This window comes from Gallinula chloropus, assembly GCF_964237585.1.
Source record: "Gallinula chloropus genome assembly, chromosome: 2".
In the NCBI taxonomy this organism is placed as follows: domain Eukaryota; kingdom Metazoa; phylum Chordata; class Aves; order Gruiformes; family Rallidae; genus Gallinula; species Gallinula chloropus.
Window position 1 is genome coordinate 51,133,222 of NC_140086.1, and position 25,868 is coordinate 51,159,089.

General features: G+C 47.3%; 1 protein-coding gene across 1 annotated transcript; it reads right to left on the reverse strand.

Moving 5' to 3' along the window:
* Positions 1-3,623: 3,623 nt before the first annotated feature.
* On the reverse strand, positions 3,624-24,492 carry GATA6 (GATA binding protein 6). Its single transcript, XM_084279848.1, has 6 exons — positions 23,539-24,492; positions 19,519-19,685; positions 15,999-16,124; positions 14,530-14,617; positions 14,329-14,435; positions 3,624-5,354 (listed from the first exon to the last, which is right to left on the reverse strand). Exons 1-6 carry the CDS (start codon positions 24,440-24,442, stop codon positions 5,187-5,189), a joined length of 1,560 nt encoding a protein of 519 aa, XP_084135974.1. The 5' UTR covers positions 24,443-24,492; the 3' UTR covers positions 3,624-5,186.
* Between the last annotated feature and the right edge of the window lie 1,376 nt (positions 24,493-25,868).

Sequence of the window (25,868 nt, forward strand, 5' to 3'; positions counted from 1 at the left end):
AGTGGACTGTGGTCTTAAAATTCGTCAAGGCCAGATGTTTTCCCCAGTCCTTAAACTACTTCTCCTGCTCTTTTCCCTACCCTCACCAATTTTTCAATATCCTTTTCAAATGTGGATGCCAGGTTTGGATGCAGCATCCCAAAGTACAGTTACTTCCTTACTCCTACTCAGTATTTTCCTGTTTATCTGCTCAAGGAGTATCTTAGCAATTGTGGTTACTACATTACTCTGACAACTCTTGTTTGACTGCATGCACACCCAGGCACCTAAATCCTACTCCCCTCTCCTATATCTGAAACCAACTTTCATCAGATACCTTTAAAGAAGTGATTCCAAAAAAAACAAGGACCTCAAGCCTTTTGCAACATGTGGAGCAGAAGGCACTTGAAACTGCTCCTCAAGGCCTCAAGTTTCCTTCTCCCTAGCCCACTGCAATAACCCAGCCCTCAGTTTCCTTCTCCCTGGCCCACTGCAATAACCCTTGCTCTATATTTTAATACTGAATTCAGTGTGTTTGAAACCACCCTGGAATGTCCAGTGTATACAGATTTAGGAACTAGAGGATCTGTGAGGAATGAAATTCAGGACAGCTGGATAAGGAAGATCAGGAGCTGCAAGCACACAGGAAGAGTTGAAGCCCATTCTGGGTTTCTGCAGCCTGCACTCAGCTGAGGCTCATGGTAACAGGGACAGGATGTAACTCCTAAATCCCTTCTCTCAGAAAGGAGCAAAAGTTATATTATTTTTATTGAGGAAGAGACAATAAATTACCCGAGTTCTATGAGAGGGCTGGCATGTGGCTCTGTCTGGCTTTGCAGTAAGGAAACCAAAACAAGTCAGCTACTTTGACTCATCACGCCCAGGTCCTTGTCCTCTGACCATCCACATGTAAGAAAGCCTACCTGTGGTTCTGGGAACAGCCAGTCTCCTTTTGGGCAACCTGTCCAAGCCTGGTTCTCTCTGCTTTACCTAGGTCACCAACTCAAGCCACTGCACCCTCACGTATCTCCATGCCAGTCATACATCACCAGTATATGCTTTCAATGCCATGTTGAAAATTACCACTCTGGACCATGTGAGGGATCTCAACTTATTTCATGCACTTATTTCACAGAAAAACTACAATTATGGGTGAGGGTGGGGGGAACACTACTAACAAAACATGGGACCTGGGGAAGACCAAAGCCCAGGCTAATACATGTGGCCAGGAGCAGTGTGTTGAAGGGCCACTCAAGCAAATGCGAGCCATCTAGTATTGTTTGGTGGGGGAGCATAAAAGAGATGCCTCAAGTCATTGGTTATTTAATTTTAGTTGTTTTCAGCAGAAAGGTACTAAGCTGACAAGTACCATATGCCTCGCCCCTGCCCCCCCAAATGGCAACTCTGAAGCCTAATTCTGGTACTAGAAAGCCACACTGGGGTCAGTCTGGCTTATTCAGCCTCACCAGTAACTGAGACCGATGGTCAAACTCTTTCTTTGTTCTTTCTCAGCCCATCCCAGGGGCTGTCACTGAAGAGAAACAGGGATAAGTGAGGGAAGCATCTGGCCAGGCTGATACATCAGTATCAGTGCTATTGATGATGTATGAGCCAGAGCAAAGTCCAGCTCACACACCCAGGGCTGTGCTGGCTCAGCAGGACTAAACAACAAAATTATAAAAAAAAAAAAAAAGAGAAAGAAAAAAAAGAAAAAAAAAGAAAAACCTTTATTTTGTCAAGCAGTAGCTGTTTCAGCAATTAGTACACTTGGAGAGCAGTTTTGGTGAGTAGGGAGGCACTGTTCTGTTCCTACAGAATTTTTCTATGTAAAATTGTAACACAGAACTTGGCTTTGAGCTCCTCAGCATCCATACAGTCAGGCAACGCATTGCTGCACTCCCCATCCCGCCGCTTGCAGAGGGATAAAAATCCTGATTTAGCCCTGCTTCTGGTCTGAGGAGGCAAAGTATTTAATTCTTGATGTTTTTGCTGATAAGAAATAATGGGAAACACCTTCCCTACTTTTTTTTTTTTTTACTGTTGTCACCTGAAAGAGCACTTTCAGCCTCAGATCCAATTGGAATCTCTTCATATAGGGCATCTTTTCGTGCCCCTGCAAGACTATCTGCAGGAACCACCCTTAGCCAAACCCAGGGTTAAGTTGATGGTAAGAAGGGAGTAGGGCCTCCCAGGAGCACTCTGACATTGTGCTGCAGGGTTTCAAAGCAAAGTGTCCTTCCACAGGCTGATGGCAAGAGCGTCAGAAGCCAACTGATATTTTGCTGCTGAGTCAGCAGCCCAAAACTGAGACATGCTGGTCTAAACCCCGTTTTATGGTAGCTCTGAGCAACGCAACTCTGCCATACTCAGCAGTGAGTTTTGTGCCAGGCTTTTCAGAAGTGACACACCACATTCACTCTGGCAAGAAAAGATAAAAGAACCCCAAACAAACTATGCAACTCCAGCTAAGGCTGAGCACTCTTCAGCATCAGTTAGTGACAGCTTTTTTATCCATTTAAGTGTCAACACTGGGAAATCATAGAAGAGGGCATTTTAGCCCACAAATACTTCAAAAGGGAAGTTTCCTGCTTCTCCACACCTTTTGCTTTTTAAACCCAATGTTTCTCCACATGGCTCACTTTGCAATTAGATAGGGATTTATTTTTGTAAATCACGAGATCGAAGCCCATGTGGCCCCAAAACCAGCAGGGCTGGGGTACCCAGCCACATCAACCTCCAGAGAGCAAGGACATGAGGTGTCCCAGCACCAAGACTGGCATGACGGACCCAACAAGAAATATGAGGTGTCCCCACTTCTGGCTGGCCAGAGCAACCCAAAAGTCAGATGAAGCTCGGCCTGACCCCTTTTTTGCTTGAAGCCGTTCCCCTCTGAGGGCTGTGCTACAGCATTCATCCCGCAGTCCTCATGACACCCCCAGGGTGAGGAGATGTCCTCAACTCTCTGGGCTGGAAAACCAAAGGGCAGATTCTCAGCTGGCGCAAATCAGCATAGCTTCACTGAAGGCCAAGGAGCTATCCCAATTCACCCCAAATGAAAGTCTGACTCAGAGAGGTGAAGAGATGTGTTGCAGCCACTCCACGGGTTGACAGCAGCGCTGGGCACGGAGGCTGGGAGTCCAGGTTCCTGGTCTGATGGTTCAGCGTTATCTTGCTCCGATCAGCTGAGCAATACAGAGGACTGGTTCTCAGAGCCCTAGAAAGGTTTTCCACTCCCCTTAGTAGCTAACACTCACTGTCTTTTCAGCAAACCTTTAGTTTTTGCTGCCCTTCACCTTTGGCCACCAGAGGATGGCAGCAGGCTCTGCCACCCAGTTGGTCATACCCAGTTACATCTTTGCATACGCAGGGGACCTGTGTGAGACCCTTGAACTGTGGTGGGAAGACCACAGCCTTCACAAAGCACAGGGTGAGTTCCCCAGACTTTTATGAGAAAAATCTCCCACATGCCCACCAGGGGCTCGTGTTGGTAGGAACGGGGCCCCTGTTTTAGGAATTGTCAGAAGGCACAGTGAGGAGAACTGCAGAAAAGCCTCACACAGTGCAGCCTGAGCTAGCCAGAGCAGGCAAGTCAGCTGGTGACTTTCCTTGCAGCCATCAGACAGGCCACCCGCATCAGGTACATTTCCATAGCTTTTAATGTAGCTTAACAATTGCATTGGAGACAAAGGAGAAGGCACAGTCTACAGGAAGGAAAAAAAAAAATCCCAAAATGATACCCTTTTATTTGTAAAGCTCTGATGAAACAACTTTCCAAATGACATCCCACTTAAAAACCAATGGAAACCAACCTAACTATGCGTCAGTCACACTATACAGATTGCATCCTACATTTTCAAGATGCCTAAATATCTTATGGAGTATTTACATATGTATCAGTTAGGTAGTAAAGTTTCATTGTGATTTGTTTCTTCTCAGCACATACTTATTCAATGGCAAAAAAAACCCTGGGGATGCATTGGCATTTTTGTACAATACTTCCGAGCAAACGGCAATTTTCCTGAGAGAAGGCTTGTTCTTTGAAACTCTTGCTCTAACAACTGGAAATACAGAAAGTGGATGGGGTTTTTTGTTGCACTAAAAAGCCTAAGGATGCCTAGTTAAGTTTTTTCTTTTAAATTATTTACGTACCATTAAGTTAAAATGTTTACATTCATTCATTCGTATAAAAACCGTGGTTAAATCTTATGCAAATGATTTAACACTGATTGCTGCAACGCAAATTGCACTTCTTAAAAAAATTATTGTATATATGGAAGAAAAAAAAAATATCTGATTGCTACCCTGTTTACAAATTTCGACTGACTCTATACAGTTCAGCCAGAAAATACGAACTTTCATAAACCTCAGTCACAGTGTATTTTAGAAGTTATGTCGCAGTCTTGCAAGGTGAGTAAATATTTTCAACCAAAACAAAAAAAAAACAACCAACCAACCCCAAAATCTTAACAAGCTGGACCTTGTGAGATTTGTACCAAACGTTGTTATTTCTTCCAGGGGTATAACCATTTCTTCCAGGGGCATAACTTGGCTCTGGAGAGCAGAGCAAGGCACGCTGGAGACAGAGGGTGCGGGAGGAGGGAACTGACGGGGCGAAGACATCAAATGTTCGGTGCGAGATGTCTGCGCCGACTGAAGCAGTACACACATGTGATGCTCACTAAAAAGGATCTCGCTATCTCTAGCAATTAAAGCCTTTGGTACTCCCTCCCCGACACTGGCGACTTCCACCAAATTCTGAGGGCAGAACATGCTGAGAGACTGAAAACAACTATACAATCAGAAAGACAGCGCTGCTGGGTAAGTCAGGGATGTATTTCTGGAATCTATCGAGAGGTCTAGGTTTATCTCTTCTTTTTTTTGTCCTTTTCTCATTTTTTCTTTTTTTTTTCTTTTTCTTTTCCTTTTTTTTTGGTGTTTTTTTGATAGTGTAAGGCTGCATTAGTTATCCCCACTGGGCATTTGCTTTTCCCTACATTTTTCTTGCATAGATGAGGAACTTGATGCTTTGGCAGGCCCTCTTTCGGAGGCTGAAAAAACACCTCTGCCGCCAAGGCACGGGAACAATTTCACAAGAATGGTCTTTGCCAGCACTCTCGCTGCCACCATGACCGCTCTGCAGAAGAAACCGTGCGCAGACATCTGGGGGCTGCTGCGCAGCACCAGGATCCAGCTTCCCTCGTGCCGGGTCACGCCAGAGCCAGGGCACACCAGGGATCCTGTCTCACGGATGCCGTCACTTCAGCCGTGGAGGTCAGGCTGACTCCTGTGTACAGCCCATCTTGACCTGAATACTTAAGGTTGTTGCTTTCAGGACTGGTGCTCTCTCCTGGGCCAGACATCACTGATGAGCTTGCCTGGAGGTAGGGGAAGAGCAAAGAGAGGTTTCATTGAGTGGCTGAGCTTTGTACGCACCAGGGTGTGGGCTGGAGCAGAGCAGGCTCGGGGGCTGCCCTCTGCTCAATCCTGTGCCTCAAAACCCTAAAACTGGGGGGAAAAAAATAATATATATATATGTATATATATCTTGGGTCATCCTGTTTGTTTGTTCTCCCCTTTCTGAAACAGCGACTGTAGTATGCTGGCAAGGCCCAATATGGGCTATAGATGTACTTGCAGAACAGCATGTGGTTATCTTCACAGCAAGGTGGGAAAAAAAGCATGGGACATGCAGAAAAATTTGGAAATCAAGCCATGATGAAGATGGAAATGTGCGTATGCCCCACTGCCCCCTACTGAAGGGACATGGTTGCCAACACCAAAAATGTCACCCAGGAGCAGTGGCACCTATAGTTTTGCTTTCCTTGTGGGAAACTGTAATTCTCCAGCAGTGAAGGCAGAGCACCTCCCAGAAATCAGCCGCCTTTGGCTCCCTCAGACCTTGAAATGCCTAACATCATTGCTCACCCTTCAACCACAACCACTTCTTCCCCTAAGACTGGCCACTACAGGAGATGCTCCTTTAATCTCAAGTGGAGAAGCACTATGCCTTTGAACCAGGAGTCCTTTTGTTCTGCCACCTACACATACAAAAGAACACACTGGGGAGCCCTGGTAGGCACGAAGATGAATCTCTGAACTGCACTGGAACCAGTCCATTTATTTTAACAGAGAAACAGAGAGTTACAAAGACAAAGAAACAATCATTTTTTCCATGAGGCTGAGCAGATCCACTAAAGAGGAAAAATGCGCAGTGCCAGACAGAGAAGGGGCAACTTTTTCACCTGATAAAGGAAATGTTTGAGAGCTGACTTCATACAAAATTAACTCTTGGATATGTCAGCTTTAAAACCTTAATTTACCCGTTAATGGATTGTCTTCAGACGAGATTCCTTAAAAAAAAAAAAAAAGACTACCCTAAACTGTGACTGCAGAAGCTTCCTGCCTGCTGTTTAAGTGAAAAGTATACATATTTAATCATTTTACAAGAGTAGAGCTCTTGGCTCCCCTGGAGCCGTGCCAACCTAGCAGTCCTGACATCGAAAAAGCAAGACTTCATTTATTCAAAGGTAATTTCCAAACGGTGCTGTGCGGGGTTCTTCTTGTTGTGCTTAACCCAGGGAAAAACCTCACCTTCTGAAAGAGATACTCATTTCTAGTGGTGAGTTTTGTCTGAAATAACCTGGACTCCAATGCTTCCTTCAGCTTTTGTTAAAATGTTTGACCAGCAGTAATCTTCCACCCGGTCATCAAGGATCCCGCTCTGTCTGTCGCTACCCATGCAGAGATGGAAGGAACAACCGCTTGCCCCTCAAAACAGCCAAAATAATTCTATAATTCTAACCCAAAGAAATGTTTTATTGCTCTACCAAACACACAGTTCCTATTCAGTGACAATGAACCTCCATACCCTCTTTCCTTATGACTGTGCATTCAATGAGGCAAATTTCATGCCAACCTTTCTGTCCAGTTTTGGTCTTGCACCAGCCTACTTTTCCTAAAAAGGATTTTCATTTTTTTTTCCCTAATACAACACATAGACTCCTGTTAGCACAAAATAAATCCTTTTTTTCTTTTTTTTTCTTTTTTGCAGCTGGAGTCTCCCCACAGTGGAAGAAGGGTTTCAATTAGACTTGAGCAGTGTTTGCTCAACCTGAGCTAAAAATACTAGGGCCTGCTTTGAAAGGTTCCCGTTTGCCCATATTTGCCGCTGTTGTTCCGGTAGGCAAATATCTTATCACTACCTGTTTTTTCCGGACTTGGAAAGTGTAATTCACCATTTTCCTGATTCAGCCCTACAAAGGTGGGGTGCAGGGATTTGCAGTTTCCATTTGGGGTTATCAGCCACCCCTCCCTTGGGCACCCCAGAAGGGAGGACGCGAAGGCACGTCCTGTTTGAAGACTGCCCATCCCTGCCCGACCAAGGCCGGATCCTGGCTCCATTAAGCTGGGACGGGCAGGACCTGGGCAGGACCGCTGGGCCTGGAAACCCCACCCCGGTAATGTCATGACAAATCCAGGCAGCCTGGGCAGCTCCCAAAGTGAGACATGGAAAACAAACTTTAGCTCATAAAAAGGACGCAGCTGAATCACAGCTCTGCTCCTGACTCTGCCTGCTGCCTTCACCTCCAGCTTTAAGGGATGAAAGGTGACAGAAGCTACAGCTAGTTATCAGAGGACATTTGTCAGCTGGAATAAATAACCTGAACAATGTTGCTGAAGTCAACCAGCTCTCCTAATTACCAACAGCTGGCTCTATCAATAAAAAGGTAATGGATTTATTTTTATTGCTGAAATCTGATAATAGGATAGATAATCAACTGAAGCTCAGCTTCCTGAGGAAAAAAGAATGAATGAAGCCCATTGGGAAAAGCTTGCCCCTCAAATAAACAGAGGAGGGTTGTGTTTGTATCTGCAAAGGTTCTTCCCTTTACCCAAACCAACAGGAGCCGGTCATGTGGCAACCCCCAGCCATGCTCTCTGGATCAGAGACGGCCTTTCTGTAGAGGACATGCCCACCATGCTCACAAAGAGACCTCAGCCAGAGCCATAGAGGGAATTAGACACCTACATTATATCCAAACCTGCTATCAGTAGTACCCTGGAGCCAAATTCACCCCTACTAAAGCTGGCCCAGATAAAACCAGACTGTTCATCCTGTGCCAGCCAGCATTTGGGGAACAGTGCTGGCATCGCTAGCTGAAAGACTCCTGCTTTCTTCTAACCACTCCTTCCTCTGCTTCTTGTCTGACATGGAGAGCCGGGAGAAGAGAGGGACACCCATCCCCAAGCCTCACCCCATGCCTCTGCAGCCAAGAGGCAGAAGTTCTGTGCAAGGAGTTATGCTAATAGCTGAATGGGGTGGCCAGCAACCTTGATCTAGACCTTTGCTCTATCTGATAGACCTTTGCTCCAACCACTTCACAGGTTCAAAATTATCCACAAATTTTGGACATTACACTAGGTCTGTAGTACACTGGATAGCAGCCGACATGCTCTTACTCTTTGGTTAGCATAGTTGAGTTTCACTATACTCAAATGATCCTGTAGTCAGCTGAAACACAACTGCAAAAGCTTCTTTCACACATAACATGCTACAGCAAATTGCAGTGGTGTCCTTAATTTTCCTGTCTCAGCCTCCCTGCCAGAATTGCCATCCCCACCAAGAGCACCATCTCCTAGTACTGTCACTCCCTGGTTCCTGAAGAGCAAGTCTCAACCACAGCTTGCTTTTTTTTTTTTCCTCCTGATTTAATGACCCTCTTGCTATGCAAAGTTGTAATTTCTTGTTGTCATTTCTTGCCAGTCCAATTGATCACAGAATCATAGGAGTTGGAAGGGACTTCGAGAGATCATCGAGTCCAACCCCCAATCCTTTTGTTTATATTGCAGATGTGTAAGTTTACATATCTTCTAATCTCTCTTTTGTACTATAACAACATAAAGCTGTGGTTAATACCTCATTAATTTCCTAAGATAGGCAACTTCCAGCATGACTTGGGAAAGCTGATGCCCCCTCTGCTGTCGAGGGCTGTATGAGTGATTTGCTTTATTGCTTCAGCAATAAACCAAAACCAAGACAAATGTAGGCACTCAAATGCATATAGATGTTTTGGGGTAGAAATAAAAATACGTTTTCCCCTTGGTTTTCCCTGCTTTAACAAAAAAGCTGGGTTGCCTTCTCCTATTTGTTACAGAATGAAACACTTTCTTTTGGATACATGTACATGGAGCAAAGAAAATAAATGACTGGTTTTATGAAACTGAGTGGCAAGAAGAAAACAGTATCCTATTTCATCTAGGAGCAAGGAGTAACGTAGAAGAGGTTGGAGACCAAGAGAAAATTTAAACTGCAGTACCAGATCTCCCAGCATAATGCCCTGACTACCAGACTATTTGGTGGCTTAGGTTGCCATGTTCTCCATGCCTCCTGTTGATCTTATTCCACCTGGTTTAGATAAATATTTACTCATACCAGGACTGAGGCACCGTGTTCCCATTTTCCAGGTGAAAGTCCTAACAACGATGCCGGTGAGTCTTTCTCATGGAAACTCTGTCCCAGTAGCTATGATATTATTCTATACCGACTGAAATCTTAGAATCTGAATGTCTAAAGACCCTCAGCCATTCGACTTTCCAACATCTAGACAGTTAGAAGATTTTTTTAAAGAGGTTGAGGGAAGAACAGCACCTCTGCCCATCTCAGGAATCCTCTTCTGAAAACAAAAGAAAGCAAATCCACAAGAAGCTATTCAGTGAATTCAGCCCAGGTTGTCAGGCATTTTGGGAGACAGTTAAAGCCACCTTTTCCTCCTAGATCACCACCTGGCAAGGCCATTCCAGTCAGCTCTCCCACTTTCCAGCCTACAACACATTCCTGAACCACTTCTCAAGGTAAACCTTTGAGGCAAGTAAGCACTAGTTTTACGTGCAAGACAAGTGTCCCTAAATTATTCTACGGTGTGGGATTATGGTCCTTCTAAGAAAGCTCCAAAGTGAAGGCAAAGGGCACAGTACTGTCTTCTGAAAGACTAGCTCCTCGGGTGCTGCTGAGCCTTTAACTGACTTCAGCCCTGGCTCATGGAACCTCCATGTGCTGCCATAAAAAGCAGATTTTGCAGCAGTTTTCATACTGCCTTTTACCCTAATAAGGGAATGAAGTCCTTCTGGTAATCACACCAGTGGAGCCCCTGCATGGACATGGATGGGTGTGCACTACAGACTGCGCCCTTCATTTTAGCAAATTATTCTGCATAGCGTTTCTCTGCACAGTTTCAGCAGCATCAAAGGGAAAGAAGGTATAGATGCAGATGCAGCCTGTCTGAAACCTTCAAATCTTCTTTTTATGGGGATGTAAGGCAACTTCATATATCATGCAGCTGGACCTTTTCCATATTAGTAACACAGGACAACCCAGTACTTATACTGCTTAGGAAAACAGAAATAGGCCTAAATCCTGGATCCAGATGTGAATTTGGCAAATAGCCCCTTTACAATGAGACAACGAAGTATCTCCGATCCAAACACTTCTACATTTTGGGATGTTTGAAATCAACTTTGCACCCACAGCAATTCATTAATCATATCTTTTAAATGTTTAAACTTCAGCTAGAACATAAAATCAACATTTAAGGTTCTTGCTAATTTGTCTCAAAATTGGCATCACGTAAGATTCCCTTCATGAAACAGAGTCTCAAAGACATTGCCAAGAGTAACCACTGCCCTTCTCTTTTTCTGCCCTCCCTTTTCATTTTACTTTAAAAGACATAAAGAAAGGTAGGGCAAAAAGTTACTATTACTGACGCAAATGAATTCTGCTGAATTTCATTTCCATCAGATTTCTACATAACTAGTAACAATTTTGGCAGCCTCCCATAAAGGGCATAATAAATTGCTTTTGTACCAGTAGAGGAACTCATTTGCTCTGTTCAACAACACTGCTGTGAATTTCAGACAACAGTTTCTAAAACGTCATCAGATTTCTCTGCCTAATGTCAATTTGGCATTCTTCCCCTCTTTACAGAATAAGGGCTGGAAAAGTAAAAACAGAGCAAAACAAAAACAAGTTGCCATGCTAGTTGTGTAACACATGGGGAATGTGCCAGGTTTGCTCTTCCAGCAGGTGCCCATGTTTCAGCAACGTCACCAGCACCGCTGGCAGAAATCTATGCAGTTGTTAAAGCAACCAAAGATTACAAAGCCTGGATTCATCCATCTGAGGGTTTTCTCCCTCCTGACACGGCCTGGAGAAGTTTATTTTCCTTATGCAAAGTCATTGCCTGTTCTAAGAATAAATACAAACCTTCAGGCTATCGATGGGTCAACTCAATTGAAAAAAATCAAGGAAAATAGGAGTCTAGTAGAGTATCTTTGCTTCAGCATGTGATCACATTACAGGCTGCCTTGCTCTAAAATGCTGACTTCTCTTCACTCCTGACAACCTCAGTGGCCCTTATGAGCGCTCAGGCCTTCCCGTGAGATTTAGGTGCATAAGCAAAGAGTCCCTTCCTTTTTAAACCAGTAATCATGTTCCCAAATGATGTTGGGGCAACAAGAGACAATCTTAACAGCCACCACTTTCTACTTTCAGCTTCTGGTCTCCCTGGACCTTATCCCTTTGAATTGCTGATCATACAATCACAGAATGGTTTGGATTGGAAGGGACCTCAAAGACCATCTAGTTCCAACCCCCCTGCCATGGGCAGGGACACTCTCCACTATACCAGGTCGCCCAAAGCCCCATCCAACCTGGTCTTGAACACTGCCAGGGAAGGGGCAGCCACAGCTTCTCTGGCAACCTGTGCCAGTGTCTCACCACCCTCACAGTAAATGTCCTAATGTCTAATCTAAGTCTACCCTCTTTTAGTTTAAACCCATCATCTCTTGTCCTATCACTACATGTGTTTGTAAACAGTCCCTCTCCTGTAGGCCCCTTCAGGTACTAGAAGGCTGCTATGAGATTTCCCTGGAGTCTACTCTTCTTCAGGCTTAACATGCCCAACTCTTTCAGCATCTCCTCATAAGAGAGCTGCTCCAGCTTCATGGCCATCCTCTGGACTCATTCCAACAAAATTGGTACTTGGGCAAAAGCAGAAGCCCAAGGGAAATATGTGGCCGTACCCTCCACATGCCAGTCAACAACTTTGCAGCAAATCCCATCCTCATTTGTGTACATTTGGGGCTGGGGTGCAGGAATGAGAGTTCACTAGTCTTTCATGTAGAATGGGGGGGGGAAGACAGGAGAATGCCCATATGTCTGGTTGCTTCTGCAGTCTCACTGCTTCAGCAAGTTTCACAGCCTCCTCTCTCCGTCTTTTTTTTTTCACTTAAATTTTTCATGAGAGGTAATTTGCGAGTGCTTTGTATATGCAGGGTACATCTGGTCAAATCATGGTGGGGAAGAGGCTGTGCAGATGTTACCATGCTGCCTGCTGGATACAATGGGACAGATCTCCCCAGCCCTCATGTAGGAGCCTTCTCCTTGCCTGATCTACAATGAAAAACTCAGGGAGAACTGTCCTGGCACTGGGGGATGCCGTAGTGTAATTAAGAGCAGCCTCAGGGTCCCTGGGAGTAGCTGCTAACAGTTCTCGGTGACCTGTACTCCTACCCTGATCTCTTCTGGTAAACTCACAAAACCCTCCTTGGCAAAATTATATTCCAAATGGTGCTATTACAATTATAACATAAAGATTATGAATAACAGGTTTGATACGCTTTCCTAGGGAGAAGGGCTACAGAAAGGAAGGCAGGCTTTAGCCAGCCAGGGAGGCAACAGCACAGGGGTAACAGGATCTCATCCGCATGGCCTGTCCTTGCCTGAGCAGCACACGGCTGTGTGGCCTACAGCCTGCACCGCTGCCTCAGACTGTGGCTGGGATCGTGCTTCTGATCCTGCCTGTGGAATACATCCTGCGACATTCCTCAGATCAATAGTCCTGCTTAAGGCAACGTCAGGAAAATTTGGCTGCGCTTTTTCCTTTGCAAATGTTAGGGGAGAGCCTAAAGCAGTGCAGAGCAGTGCACTGGGGGTAGCCTGAAATACGATTTGGTTAGAGTTTCTTTTCTTCCTTCCTTCCTTTTTTTTTTTTTTTAATGTGATCTGTTTATTTTATTGGACTGACAGGATTTTCTCACGTCAAATACAAGCCCTTTTAGTAATATCCTTGTCTGGCAGCACCCAAACCCAAAACCCAGTGCCTCTGAAACTGGGTGGCCCTGTCAATCCACAAACAATCGCATTTGCTAAAAATGTTTTGGGTTTTTTTTCCCCTCCCCTTGTACAATGAAACTTTGTACGTCAGGAATTAGACTATTGAAAGGAATTTGGATGTGGGAATGCTGAGACATATTGAAAAATAGTTATTATAAACAATGTCTTCTTTTTATTAATAAAGGAGTAGAGAAAGCCACATTAGAAAAGCTTTTCAAAGAAATGATGCGGCAGATTAAAGGATACAGAAGGCCCGAGGAGTGCATGTGGATACAGATGTGCATAGTCAAGGGGTTAGAAATTAATCTACATTAAGCTTCACAACTTCAGCAGTAGTATTTGTTATCACACATGCTAACTAAGTGAAGAAAGGAAGTCTGAGATGGTTTGAGTACATGATGTGAAATAAGGATCAAAACTAAAATGGGATGATCAGCACTCTTCTGGTGCTCCTCTGGAGCTCAGTGCTGCCAGATGACGAGCATCTGGCCCCTGAAAAACCCTCTGCAACCACAGGACTGATCCCCTACGCAGTGCAATCTGCGGGACAGTCCAGCCTGGTTTCAGCTGGGTCTGGATCAGGGTTTAAATGCACATCTTAGTTTAAAACAAAAGCCTTCTTTGTTTTTCCCTTCATGCAGCAGAATAAAGTTTTGCTGGGGTTAATCAGTCATTCAGGATAATGCATACAGATGCATATATATATATAGTGTATATATATATATATATATATACACACTAAACCACTTTTGGAAAATGTGAAGGCAGCAGTGCCTTGAATTATAAATTCTCATCAGATCATTTCAGAAAAAAAATGGGATACATCCACAATTGTTTCTTGAAAGGGTCAACTGGGAATGACTTATTGTTTACGCTCCAAAAGAAAACCTTTGAAATGGAAGAACCTGAACATTTCAAAACAAAATGCCTGGGGTTAAGCTATGGTTAACTTAATCATAAAAATTATATAGAACTTAATTAAGAGGTTTGTAAAGTACTTCAGCTTGTCGTTCTGTTTACAGCTATATGTAATATCATCCGAAAATCTTGTTCCAGTATCAGCTAACAAAACTGGAAAGTTTGTTTAGATTATTGTTCTGCTAGATAAGATAAAAGCTGTGATAACATTGCAGAGTGATCAGCCTGCTTACAGATACGGACACGGGCTTATGGCTTACCCCAGAGACTGCAGTCTGTGTGCTGGGAGAAGCGGTTTTGCTACACTCATCTGAGTTGGTAGAAGACGTGGATGTTGGAGTCATAGGAACCGCAGTAGTACTGTTACCTGAAAGATCAGGAACTCATATTAAAACCAAATATTTTCCAATCGGGAGAAAAAGAACTTTTGCATCTCGACTGCCTTATTTTTTTGTATTTACCAGAGCATGCCTTTGATTTATTTATGTTCTTAGGTTTTCGCTTCCTGGTCTGAATTCCTTCTTTTTTCATAGCAAGAGGTCGGGGAACCTGAAAAAATTGAATTTCCACACTGATCACAGAGTTGTATATGTACTCTAGTATCAAAAATCAAAATACAATACAAGATCAAACGGTGATGTTGAAAATGCCTGTATAGCACTATATAATGACAATACCAATTGCAAAAAAAAACCCTTTGCATTTTATTATTTACATTTATTATTTATTATTGTATTTATTTTTTCTTTATGTGAACTAAGCAGTTTTTCTAACCCCTCAGTCAGTCCACAGATAAACAGCACACTTTTAGGGAAAAACAGCGTCATTTGGCTATAGGTCATATGAAATTAAATTGGACGAGGTATATCTGATCCCTGATCCTTTATTCCAGTCAATTAGGAATTGTGTCCAGTGACTGATTCTGGAAAGCAAGAATGCGTCTGAGGGGAAAAAACACTTCTCTTCTGTGGAGCAGCTACACAAACCAGATCATTGCCAGAAAGTGTCTTAGGACAGAAGCTTTAGGCCACGATCAGCTTGGTATTTGTTCGTAAAAGCAGTGTCTGCCCGAGATGCAGCTTTATAGTATAAAATTTATATTAATAGGGAAAATGTGCTCTTGATCATCTGTGTGTTCTGTACCATCACAATAATAATCATTATACAGAAATCATTGCCTTAAAATATATTTTAACTTAATGATAACACATTTGGACAAACACAATTCAGGCAGACACTTACTATCATTATAATGTTTAAACCTGTGATACAATTTCCTTTTTTCTTGGGGACTAGACCAAGTCCAAAGCAATCCTAATGCCCTCACTCTTCAAACACTTGTGCTTGGCTGTAAGTTAATCCACGGGGGTATAACAGGCTCCAAGTCTCAGGCAGAAAATGCTCAATCACATTCAGGGTACAGCTATTTTCTTCCACTATTATTGCCTAGCAAGGGCTGAAATGACATTTAAAGTTTTGCCGGCATAGCTATGCCTGTCTGTGAAAAACTGTCTTATTAAAGGTCTTTGGGATATTTTTTCCCACTGAAGAGCCAGTTTAAATCCCAGTGGCAAAAAGAAAACCCTCTGCCACTCATCTAGAGGTGGTTTATTTGTACAAATCTGTCGGGAGAGCTACAACAACAAACACGTAACTTGCCGAAAGCATGACTTGCTAAAACCATTGTAACACTTTTCTAACACTGAGAATTAGGGCATTTTATGCATTTTGTACACATTTTTCCTTTTCTAACTCCATCATCCAAACCATGAGCCAAGACTATTAGCATCAGCAGCAACATTGCTCCCACTCGAGGAAGCCCAATGCCACCCCCTTAAGCTGCCAGGTGCCCGCCAGTGGGACAATTGGCCCTTTCCCACAGGAGCACCACTGCCATCAGGGGCTCTCCTTCAGCAAAGCGGCCTCTTACCCCGTGGAGCTTCATGTAGAGGCCGCAGGCATTGCAGACGGGCTCACCCTCCGCGTTCCTGCGCCACAGGGTGGTGGTCGTGGTGTGGCAGTTGGCACAGGACAAGCCCAGCCGCCGGGATGAGGGCTAGAAGCAAGCGTAGATAAACACAGGCGTAAACAGGCAGGCGGCAGCAAATGATTTATGTCTTTATGGTTTATAAAAAGTACTTTAGCGTGCAGCGGGGGCAGTAGGAGGGTTTTTTTATAGCATCTATTGATGATGTCTCAGAATTAAAACAAGATTGTCCTCGTCTCAGAGACTAGAAAGCTGACATGAAGAGGTGCCACAGGTCTGCAAGTCCAGGCAGTTGCAGGAGAGGCAAAATTCACATTTTTGGGAGTCGATAACCCAGGGACTCCTGTTCAGACCACCAAGCACTGGCTCCTCCTCAAACAGGACAACTAGGAAACATCTTTACCACAGCTCCATCCAGCTGAGGAGAAGACCCATTAGTCCTGCGCCACCTCCCCAGCCAGTGGGCAAAGAAACAGCTCTGAACCTGCCACCGATACTCCCAACTCATTGGAAAAATCAGCCCTCGTAATCACCTGTCCTCAGTGGCACCATGGCTGGGGAAAACTTTCCTGGGCATCCCAGGGGTAACACGTACAACAGAGGCGTCTTTGCAAAAAGATCTTTTTATCATCACCCATTTTAGCCTCGCACGAAAGACAATGTGCCTTGGGAGGGTGCCTTACAGAACAGAGCTTTCCCTCGCCCAGCAGAAAAGCTGGTGGGTGACAACAAGGTCCCCACTGCAAACAAGCCATTTATGACACTCTTCCGTGGAGTTTGGAGCCAAGATGAAGCAACCTTGTATCAGAAATAACCGTATAACCCGGAGCTTTATGGCCACAGGCTGTATATCATAAGTGAAGGCAGTCCTCATAAACATGTGAAATGAAGGTGAATGGGTTATAAAAGTCCCTGTAACAAGTGATTTCTTTTACATTCATCACAAGCAAAGAATTCCAGCTACATCATAAATCTAGTCTTTTTCAAAGTATCGCTTTGTCAAAAAAAATTATAAAAAAAAATCCGTGCCTAGCTCTGTGTCTGGCAGCTGAACAAGTTTACATGGAGAAGTCAGTTTTAGAGGATTGCATTAACCTTATTCTGACTATAAAGCACCAATAACCGAAATCACTAACTTAAGGGTACAATGCCCTTCCTCTTGAATCATTTACTGCTGGGTTGTTAGACGTAACTCGGTCACCTTTGATACCACAAAGCTGCCTGCCACTTGGGAAACCAATAAAAATGTTTTGAGAATGAAGAATATTCCAGAGTAATAACCGAGTTTCTTGAATTTTATCAGTTCAAGTCTCTTTAGCAGTTAGCCATCATCTTAAACTGCAACTGAGAAAGAACTCTGGATTAAATACAAATTTGTAACTTTGAATCAGTAATCCATAATTAATTGCATGGGGGGGGACGGACCCCCAAAACTAGACAAAACAAAACCAAAAAAAAAAATTAAAAAACCCACAAAACATCCAACTGTAATGAAGTACACACACATATTTTTCAATCTTGAAAATCCAGGTCTCATAAACCCAGGATATTTTACTTTATTATTATATATGTGTGCACACACAGCGTCCAAATTGTGCTCCTCAATTCCATGTGAGTTTTAAACTGATTGGTTAAAAAAAAATTAAAAAAGAAAAAAAAAAAGGCCAATCTTACCACATACACTTTGTTTTCTTTCTTTGCAAGTGAAATGCCATGAGATGTTTCACTCTGCTAAATCTTTCTTTCTTTTGTACGTGTTCTGGTCTAAATCTTCATATATTTTATTTCAATAGCTTTTGCTCATTCCTGTATCTAAACAAAACGGGGTGTTTTTTGGCATGTTTTGAAGCCAAAATGACTTTTCTGCTGCAGGAATTTTATCAGAAACTTCGGGGCAATCTAAACATGTTTAGCATTTTCAAAACATTTTCCCTTCTCACCTACATATTTCCAACTGTATGAACACACAGTCATGGGTGATTTATAGTTATGGCCAGGGTACTTGTTAGGGATTGTTACACAGAGCTGTTTCGGAGTTATTTTGCCGAGGTGTCGGGCTGAAATCGGGCTGCAGTTTGACTCTGGTTTTAGCCTCCTCACCCCCACCCCTCCTTCAAAAAAAAAAAAAAAGAAAAAAGGAAAGAAGCACAGAATCCCAACAGAAATCCCAGAGCTGGGTATCAGCTACTCGAAATCTGCACCGGGCCAGCGTGCCATGGCCAGTCAAGCCCTGACACCTCAGACAAGCAGCAGATCTTAGCCGCTGTGCTGCGTTTGTCCCTGGTAATGAGATAACGCCTCGTGTCTTGAAATTTAGGAAAAAAACGGGCTCCCAGAGGTAATTAACCACTGGAGTGAAGTTAAATTAGCGCTTTGGCTTGAAGGAAGGTCTTTAAGCAGAGGTAGGGTTGTGTCCTGGGCGCTCACTGTCTGCCCCGGTCTTTGCGTGTTTGGTTTTTGTTTCCCCCCCTTCCAGTAAAGGCATTAAATTCGAAGGGTTGTGAAATAAAGAGCGGGATGTGTTCTAACACCAGGAAAACAGGCACGGAGCGAAGCAGCTGGCGTGATTGAAAGGGGCTTGAAAGGCTGATGGGTTTGATACACTGTCTCCATACACAAGGGTCCAAACATCAGCTTGGATTATACCGGCATGATTTATTGTGGCTCGCTCGGTAACAGCCATTACTGAAGACCGTATTCTTTCTCTCTGATGACCTCCACCCAGATTTGCTAAACATAATGTGCGGTTCCCACTTGTTAAATTTTCTCCTTGCCTATTCAGTGCCAGCCTGAGTTATAAACAGGGGTTCTGGTTTGTACTATTTATTTCCCCCCCTCTAGTTTTAGGAGTATATTTTTAGAAAAATTGCCGCTCATTTCTTAGGAGTAAAACAAAACAAAGGCTATTATCATTGTTTAAACAATTGGTTTTCTTTGAATTATATACAAAACTTGCTTACATTCCCAAGGATCGAGCTCTCAGCAAACAAAGCAGGTCTGGAGAAATTCCTAGCCCTCTGAACAAACATTTTCCAACCTTGATTTTTTTTTTTTAATTCCTTTTTTTTTTTTTTTCTGTTGGAAACGTTCAACATCAACAGCACAAATTTTGTCCAAGTCACCAATGTCCCCTTGCCAACAGGGCCCATCAGCTGAAAAAGCCAGACTGGCCCCCATGTCCAGTGTGTGGCTCATGGCAGGCAGAGGGCAATTTCACCAGCACAGGGCCCAAAGCAGCACCCATACCCCTGCCAGCCCTGTCACCCCTCCTCATGACGGCTTTGGCCTGCAAACCTGGTCAGGGCCCCCACTTTGGTTTTGCAGATGGGGGGATAACACCAGGATAACACACTGATTGTGCTCCCCCATCCGCACGCCCGCTTTCCCCCTGGCTAGCGCTGACTGGGGGTCCCCTCGGGGCACAACTCCTCTCGCCCCCCTCTTCCCCTCCATCCCCACTCACCACTCTCTTCTGGGGCTTGATAAGGGGCCGGCTGAGGCCGTTCATTTTGGTGTAGAGACCGCAGGCGTTGCACAGGTAGTTGCCGGTGCCGTCCCTCCTCCACAGCGGGGTCTGGATGGAGCCGCAGTTGACGCACTCCCGGCTCTCGGACAGGTCCTCCAGCAGCTCTGGGGGAGGGCAGGAGCAGAGGGGAGAGGAGGTGGGACACGGTTGCCAGCGGGCGAGTAGCCCCGCGGAGCGCTGCCCCGGTCCCGCCGCGCCCGGAGACCGGCCCCGGGTGAGCAGGCGCCCGGCGCTGTTCAGCCCTCGGGAAAGCAACCCCCCGGCAGCGATCGCGGCCGTGAGGTGTTATTTTGGGGGGGAAAAATGAATAATTTTTAAAAATCCTTTAAAAATTATTATTTCTTTCAATGTACCAGACTCGCTGCCGGCCCCTGTGCTTCAAAATACTGAGAGCGGAGCCGGTGCTCCCCGGGACGGGCTGCGCAGGGGAGAGGTGAGGGGGGATTAGCCATAGGGAGCGGCGACCCCCGGGCAGCCCTGTGCTCACGTCGGGATTTGGCCCTTCCGAAATCCGGCTGGGGCGGCGCGGGGTATGCTGGAGGGGAGAGCCCCGTCATGCTGCCCAGCAGGCAAGGGTTGAGGGGGGAACTGGGCTTTTTAGGGGGGCAGGAGGAGTTAGGTGCCTGCCAGAATATCCCACTTGCAAAGCCCACCCTGGATACAGGGAGCGTTGCCTTCCCCAAACATTCCTTCGGGTTGAGGCTGGGCAAGGAATTTTTACCTCGACTTTTCATTTTAAATGTCTCGCAATTAGTAGAAATTCAAATTGAGAGGTCGGGTTGAGGCTGGGCAAGGAATTTTTACCCCGACTTTTCATTTTCAATGTCTCGCAATTAGTAGAAATTCAAATTGAGAGGCAGCGTTTGGGACCTCGGGGAGCCAAACCAGCGACGGGGAATGACCTCTTCGCCTCGGTTAAGTTGGTCAAATGCGAGTTCGTTGGTGGGAAACGGAGGAAATGGAAAAATATGCGGTATTCTACCGCCTGCTCCCATAGCTACTGGACGCTGGGGGAGGAAAGGATCTAAATGCGTGGCAAAAAATAATTTTAAAAAATTAAAATATAGAGAGAACCCACCTATAAAAGCATTTTCATCCCTGTGAATCCTTACTATATTGTTGTTCTGACTCACCTCTCCATATTTCGAGAGAAAAAAAAAAACAACCGACCAAACCACTAAATACAGATTTTACATATATCGTGCCACGTCGTGCAGAACTAATAAAAAGGAGGTGTTTGGATTTCTGCAGCAGCTTACGAGTGGAGCCTGGGAAAGTCTGTTTCAGACTCATAGCTTCCTCATTGATTTTTTTTATTATTATTATTATTATTATTATTATTATTATTTATTTTGGGTCCCTCCATCTCCTCCACTACCTGCCTTAAGTCACCATCGAGTTATCCTTTTAGGTTTCGCTCGGCAGCTTCGCGCTATAAAGCGAGAAGAGAGCTTGTAAATAAACGCCGTGCGGCTTTGGAGACAGAGCTGCGATGACACGGAGGGGCATGGAGCTGAGAAAGAAAACGCTTTTGGCCCGCACCCACCGAAATACATTTCTCTCTCCTCCCTTCGTTTGCAAATTATTAGGAGCTAAACAGGAACGGGCACACGGCGGAGTCCAGGGAGCACAGTTCAACTTACGTTGTCAGCTTGTAGCTCTTAGCACATCGCTAAGATTTATTAATCTTTGCACTAAAAGCGCCATTGACGACTGTAATCAGGAAAATGCTTAAGGCTTCAAGGACGCTGAAAGTTAAACAGTTATTTGTCTCAGCTATTTACTTTATAACGTTAACTTCGTGCCTGCAGAAAGAAATTCTGCCGTGACAATATTTCTCGGGCATTGAAAAGTATATTTTTCCCTTTTTTGTGCGTGAGAAATGTATTAATCTCCAAGGAAAGCAAGCTAAAGTTTTGATTTTAGATGTCGTTTCGGTAACTCTGCAAGTAACGTTAGGAAAGCTGTACCGAACCGCCCAATATTTAGCCGTAAAATTATACATTGCGGCTGCAATTTTCCCGACCGCTGCCGCGATTATTTGGGACGGGAGCACGCGTGGCTTCGGCTTCGCGGCCGCGTTTTGCCTTGCGGGAGCGGAAAACTCGCGTGAGCCGGGAGCTCCGGGCTGCTTCGCCCCACGTTACAACACGGTGTGGCTCCCCCGGCACCCAGCCCTCCTCCACCCAAAGGCTCAACGCCCATCTTTCCGGTGCCCAGCGCTGGGGGCCGAAGGCAGGGGCCAGGGCAAGGCGAGGAAGGCGCCCCAGCGCCGCGGCTGCCCGCGCTGCCCCTGCTGCCTGCGCCTTTCCAGCCGGGCCGGGGCTCAGCGGCCCCGGGGGGACCCGGAGGGGCGGCTCCGAAGACCCAGGGGCGGACGAGACCCCCGGGAGCAGGGGAAACAAACGTGGCCCTCCTCGGCTGGCTTGGCACTCCTGCTCCAGCCTCCTCCAGCGCCCTGCTCCTTCCCTCCTCTGCCCCTTCTCCCCCACACCTCTCCTGGCCCTTCCGTGTGATTCTCCAACTGCCCCCTCCCCCCCCCCCCCCAAAAAAAAAAAAACAACAGAACAACCCAAAACCAAAAACAAACAACCAAAGCCACAAAAATAAAACCACGGGATTTTTTTCCTCCATCACCTAGTTCGACACTGTAACTTCAGGAAATTTAGTATAAAAAACCCAAATTTGGTGTCACCCTGAGAGAGACAGGCGGCTTTGCCCTTCTCCTACCACGGCTACAACTGAGTCTTCTTCCCTCTGTAATGTTAGCAAACTCCAAACAGGGGACTTAAAATCCCTAAATCTATCGGGTATCATCGGGAGACAGAAGGAGCCCACATCGCTGCGTAACCCCGCTACAGAAACATGAAGGAACATCGAGTAATTTTCTGCTACACCGCACCGAAAGAGAAAAATCGGTGTATATAAAATATACCTACCTGCTGGGTAGTTTATGATTAAAGGAAATGCTGATCAAATGTGTGTGCGCGCGTGTGTATACATAACATACATACATAAATATATCCATGGATATATAAAAATATACGTATACACACACACATGCCCACACACCTCTCTATACACCTGTATTTATATACACATACATAGATTCTAAAGCTGAAGACCCTACAATAATCGTTAATCTTTCTACATTTGACTAAACCATCGCAGCTCAGCCTCCACTTTTACGACTGGTTTAATACCGGCGAGAATTTCCTAAACTTTAAAAAAAAAACTAAACCCAAAACGGATGGGACACCTCGGAAGTGAAAGTAAAATCCCGTCAGGAGGGGCCAGATTTTAACACCGGTTTATAAACGGGGTTTCTCATTCATAATCAGAGTTTTGCTTTGCTGCTTTTCTCTTCTAACGAAGCAGCGAGGTGGTTTGTAGTTCAAATAAGCCAAAATAGGCTAAGCTAGGCCCTGCGATTTTTCTCTACGTTACAAGAAAAGGTTAATTCGCAGTGGATTTGTCATACTTTCGTGGTCAGGTTATCACTCAGGGACAGCAAGAAACGCAGGGAAACTTGGAAGCCAGGCTCACACCGATTCGTTTTGTGAACGGTGGGTTTGCAACCCTCACTGCCATTTTTGTTAATATTTTTTTTGGGGGGGGGGGGGGGTTGTGCGTGTATGTCCGACCCCGTCCGTCGTGTCCCCACCCCCCACCCCCAATACAACGGAAACGACGAGAGCCACTTTCACGCCAGAAAAGCCACGGTCCCGGGACCACCGTCCTGCCACCGCATCAGAACCGCGCCACGCCGCACCGCCACCAGCGAACCCACGCTGGGGAGGCCCCGCAACCGTTTCTCCGCGTCCCCCGGGGGTCTCGCCCGCGGGCAGCCCCGGCGTGTGGCCATGCCGTGCCTTCCCCGCCCTGCCACGCCATGCCCAACCTGCCCTGCCTCTTCCCCCCCTCCTCCCACCCCGCGTCCCCGGCGGCGGGTCCTACCTGCGCTGGGTGCCCGGACGGGGATGGGGGCGGCCCGGCCCTGGAGGCAGTGCAGCATGGAGTTCTCGAAGGGCGCCGTGGGCCAAGCGGGGGTGAGCTGCGGCCCCACGTAGGATGTGTAGGGCCCCGGGTAGGAGCCGTTGAGCGGCCGGGCCAGGGGGCTGTACTGGTCCCTGGCGCCCAGGCTGTTGCTGTAGGCGCCGGGCTCTCGGGAGGCCCCGTTGGCCACCGGCGGGCTGGGGGAGTAGGGGAAGCGGCCCGAATGGTGGGAGCCGCCGGCGGTGCTGTACGAGGGGCTCTCCGCGGCCGGCTGGGACCAGACGGCGTGGCCGCCGCCTGGGTGGCTGGGCTGGGCCGCCCCGCTGCCCTGCAGGTACGGCAGCGTGGGCAGCATGGACCCCACGCGGGTCGTGGGTACGTAGACGGGTGAGCTAGGCGTGGAGTGCATGAAGCCGCCCGGAGATCCGTCGTAAGGCGTGGGGCCCTGGGCGGCCGAGATGGCCAGGGTCTGGTACATCTCCTCGGGCTGCTCGGCGCCGAGGGCGCTCAGCTTGGAGCCGCGGCTGGACCAGATCAGCTTGTTGGTTTGGTCTAAATCCGCGAAGAGCAGGATGTCCTCCCAGCTGGGCCGGCCGGAGGGGTGGGGGGCCCCGAAGTGCACGTAGGGGGCGAGCAGCGACCTGCCCTCGGCGGCGGGAGGCGGCGGCGGGACCGGCCGGTGGCTGCCGTCGGGCTCCGGCAGAGGAGTCTTGGAGGAGCTGCGGTCGCCCTGGGAACTGCCGGAAGACGAGGACGACGAAGGAGGAGACGGGCCCGGCTCCCTGGTCGCGAAGGGGCAGGAGGAACCGCCGGCGTCCGCAGCGCACCGCTTCACCGCGTACCAGCCGCCTTCAGCCACGGCCATCCAGGTCCCCTTCTATCCGCTGGGTGTGGATGGGGAAGGGGGTGGAGGGGAGGAGGAGAAGGAGGAGTGGACGGGGGGTCCGCAGGGCAGGGCGGGGAAGGAGGACACAAAAGAGCGGGGAGGGAGGGTGGGGAAAAGAAATAATAATAACAAAGTTAGCAAACAGGACAGCCCGTCTCCCTCCCTTAATGAGATTCATCAGGGCTTATCTGGACCCTCTGAGGGCTTAATCAGTCATGTCGCCTCGCCGCCGTTGTCCCTCGCCCCAGCGGAATGGGATCAGGCAGCCCAGGTCAACACGGGCCGGGAGCCGCCGGCCGCGCAGCTCCCCGCGGAGCGCGGTCCCGCGGCGGCAGAGCGGCAGGCTCCGGGCTCCGGCCCCACTCCCCGCGCCGCCGTCGGGCTGCTCCCTTCTCCCTCTGCATCTCGGGCTCCGGATTTGAACATGAAGCACGCCGGCGGGAAGGTGGGCGGGAGGGCGTGGGGAGAAAGGGGAGAAGAGGGGCATTTTTCCCTGTCTGATCCACAGCCCCTTCCTTGGCTGCTGCTGCTGTTGTTATTATTATGATTATTTGAATGAATGAGTCATTTGACTCGGTTCCACGGAGAAAACAATTAGTAAGGCGATCCCTTTAAGGTTATTTCTCCGGAGACCCATGTTAGCTTTTCCGCGCATCGCCTCGCGGAACATTTTCAGCCCAAGGTCACGGAAAGGGGGAGGAGGAGGAGAAAAAGGCATCGGGAAGCCGTGAGATACGCACGGACCGGGCCCCGACGTGTGCGTGGCGGCGCCGGGACCGGGGTCGGGACGAGCGGGCTGTGCTTGCCGCGGGGGCCGGTGCCACCCGCAAGCCCTGGCTGAGGGCCTGTCCCGAATCTGAGCTGGGGAATGGCACCCGTCCCGCAGCCAGCTGCAGCGCCGGGGCTTCCACGGAGACCGGTCGCATCCCGGAGCCGCCAGCATGACAGAGGCCGGACAGACAGACGCAGATCTCCCCGGTCCCTGGCCTCCGGGAGAAGGCGCAGAAAGAGAAAGGGGACGCGGAGAAGTGACAGCAAAAAGAAGCGGGCGGTGGGGCTCTCCTCCCTCAGCCCACCTCGGGGCTCTCCAGATAACCATAGGCACATGAATACAGGACACACACACGCACACAGCCCCCTCGCAGATAGGCACCAAATACGTCTCTCCCTCCTGCGAGATAACTGGGAGATAAGGCACCGGCAGATAAGGGCTCCAGGCACCGGCATCGGATGTTTGCCCACAAAGTCTCCCTCGGGCTCCCCCAGCCAGGCGCAGCCGCCGCCGCGCCGCTTGCCTCCCGGAGCGGCCGAGGGCGGAGAGGCAGGAGCAGAAGAGCGGGGAAGAGAAGCGGGAAGTCGCGGGGGCGTGGGTTACGGAAACGAGAAGCGAGGGGCCAAACCTGCT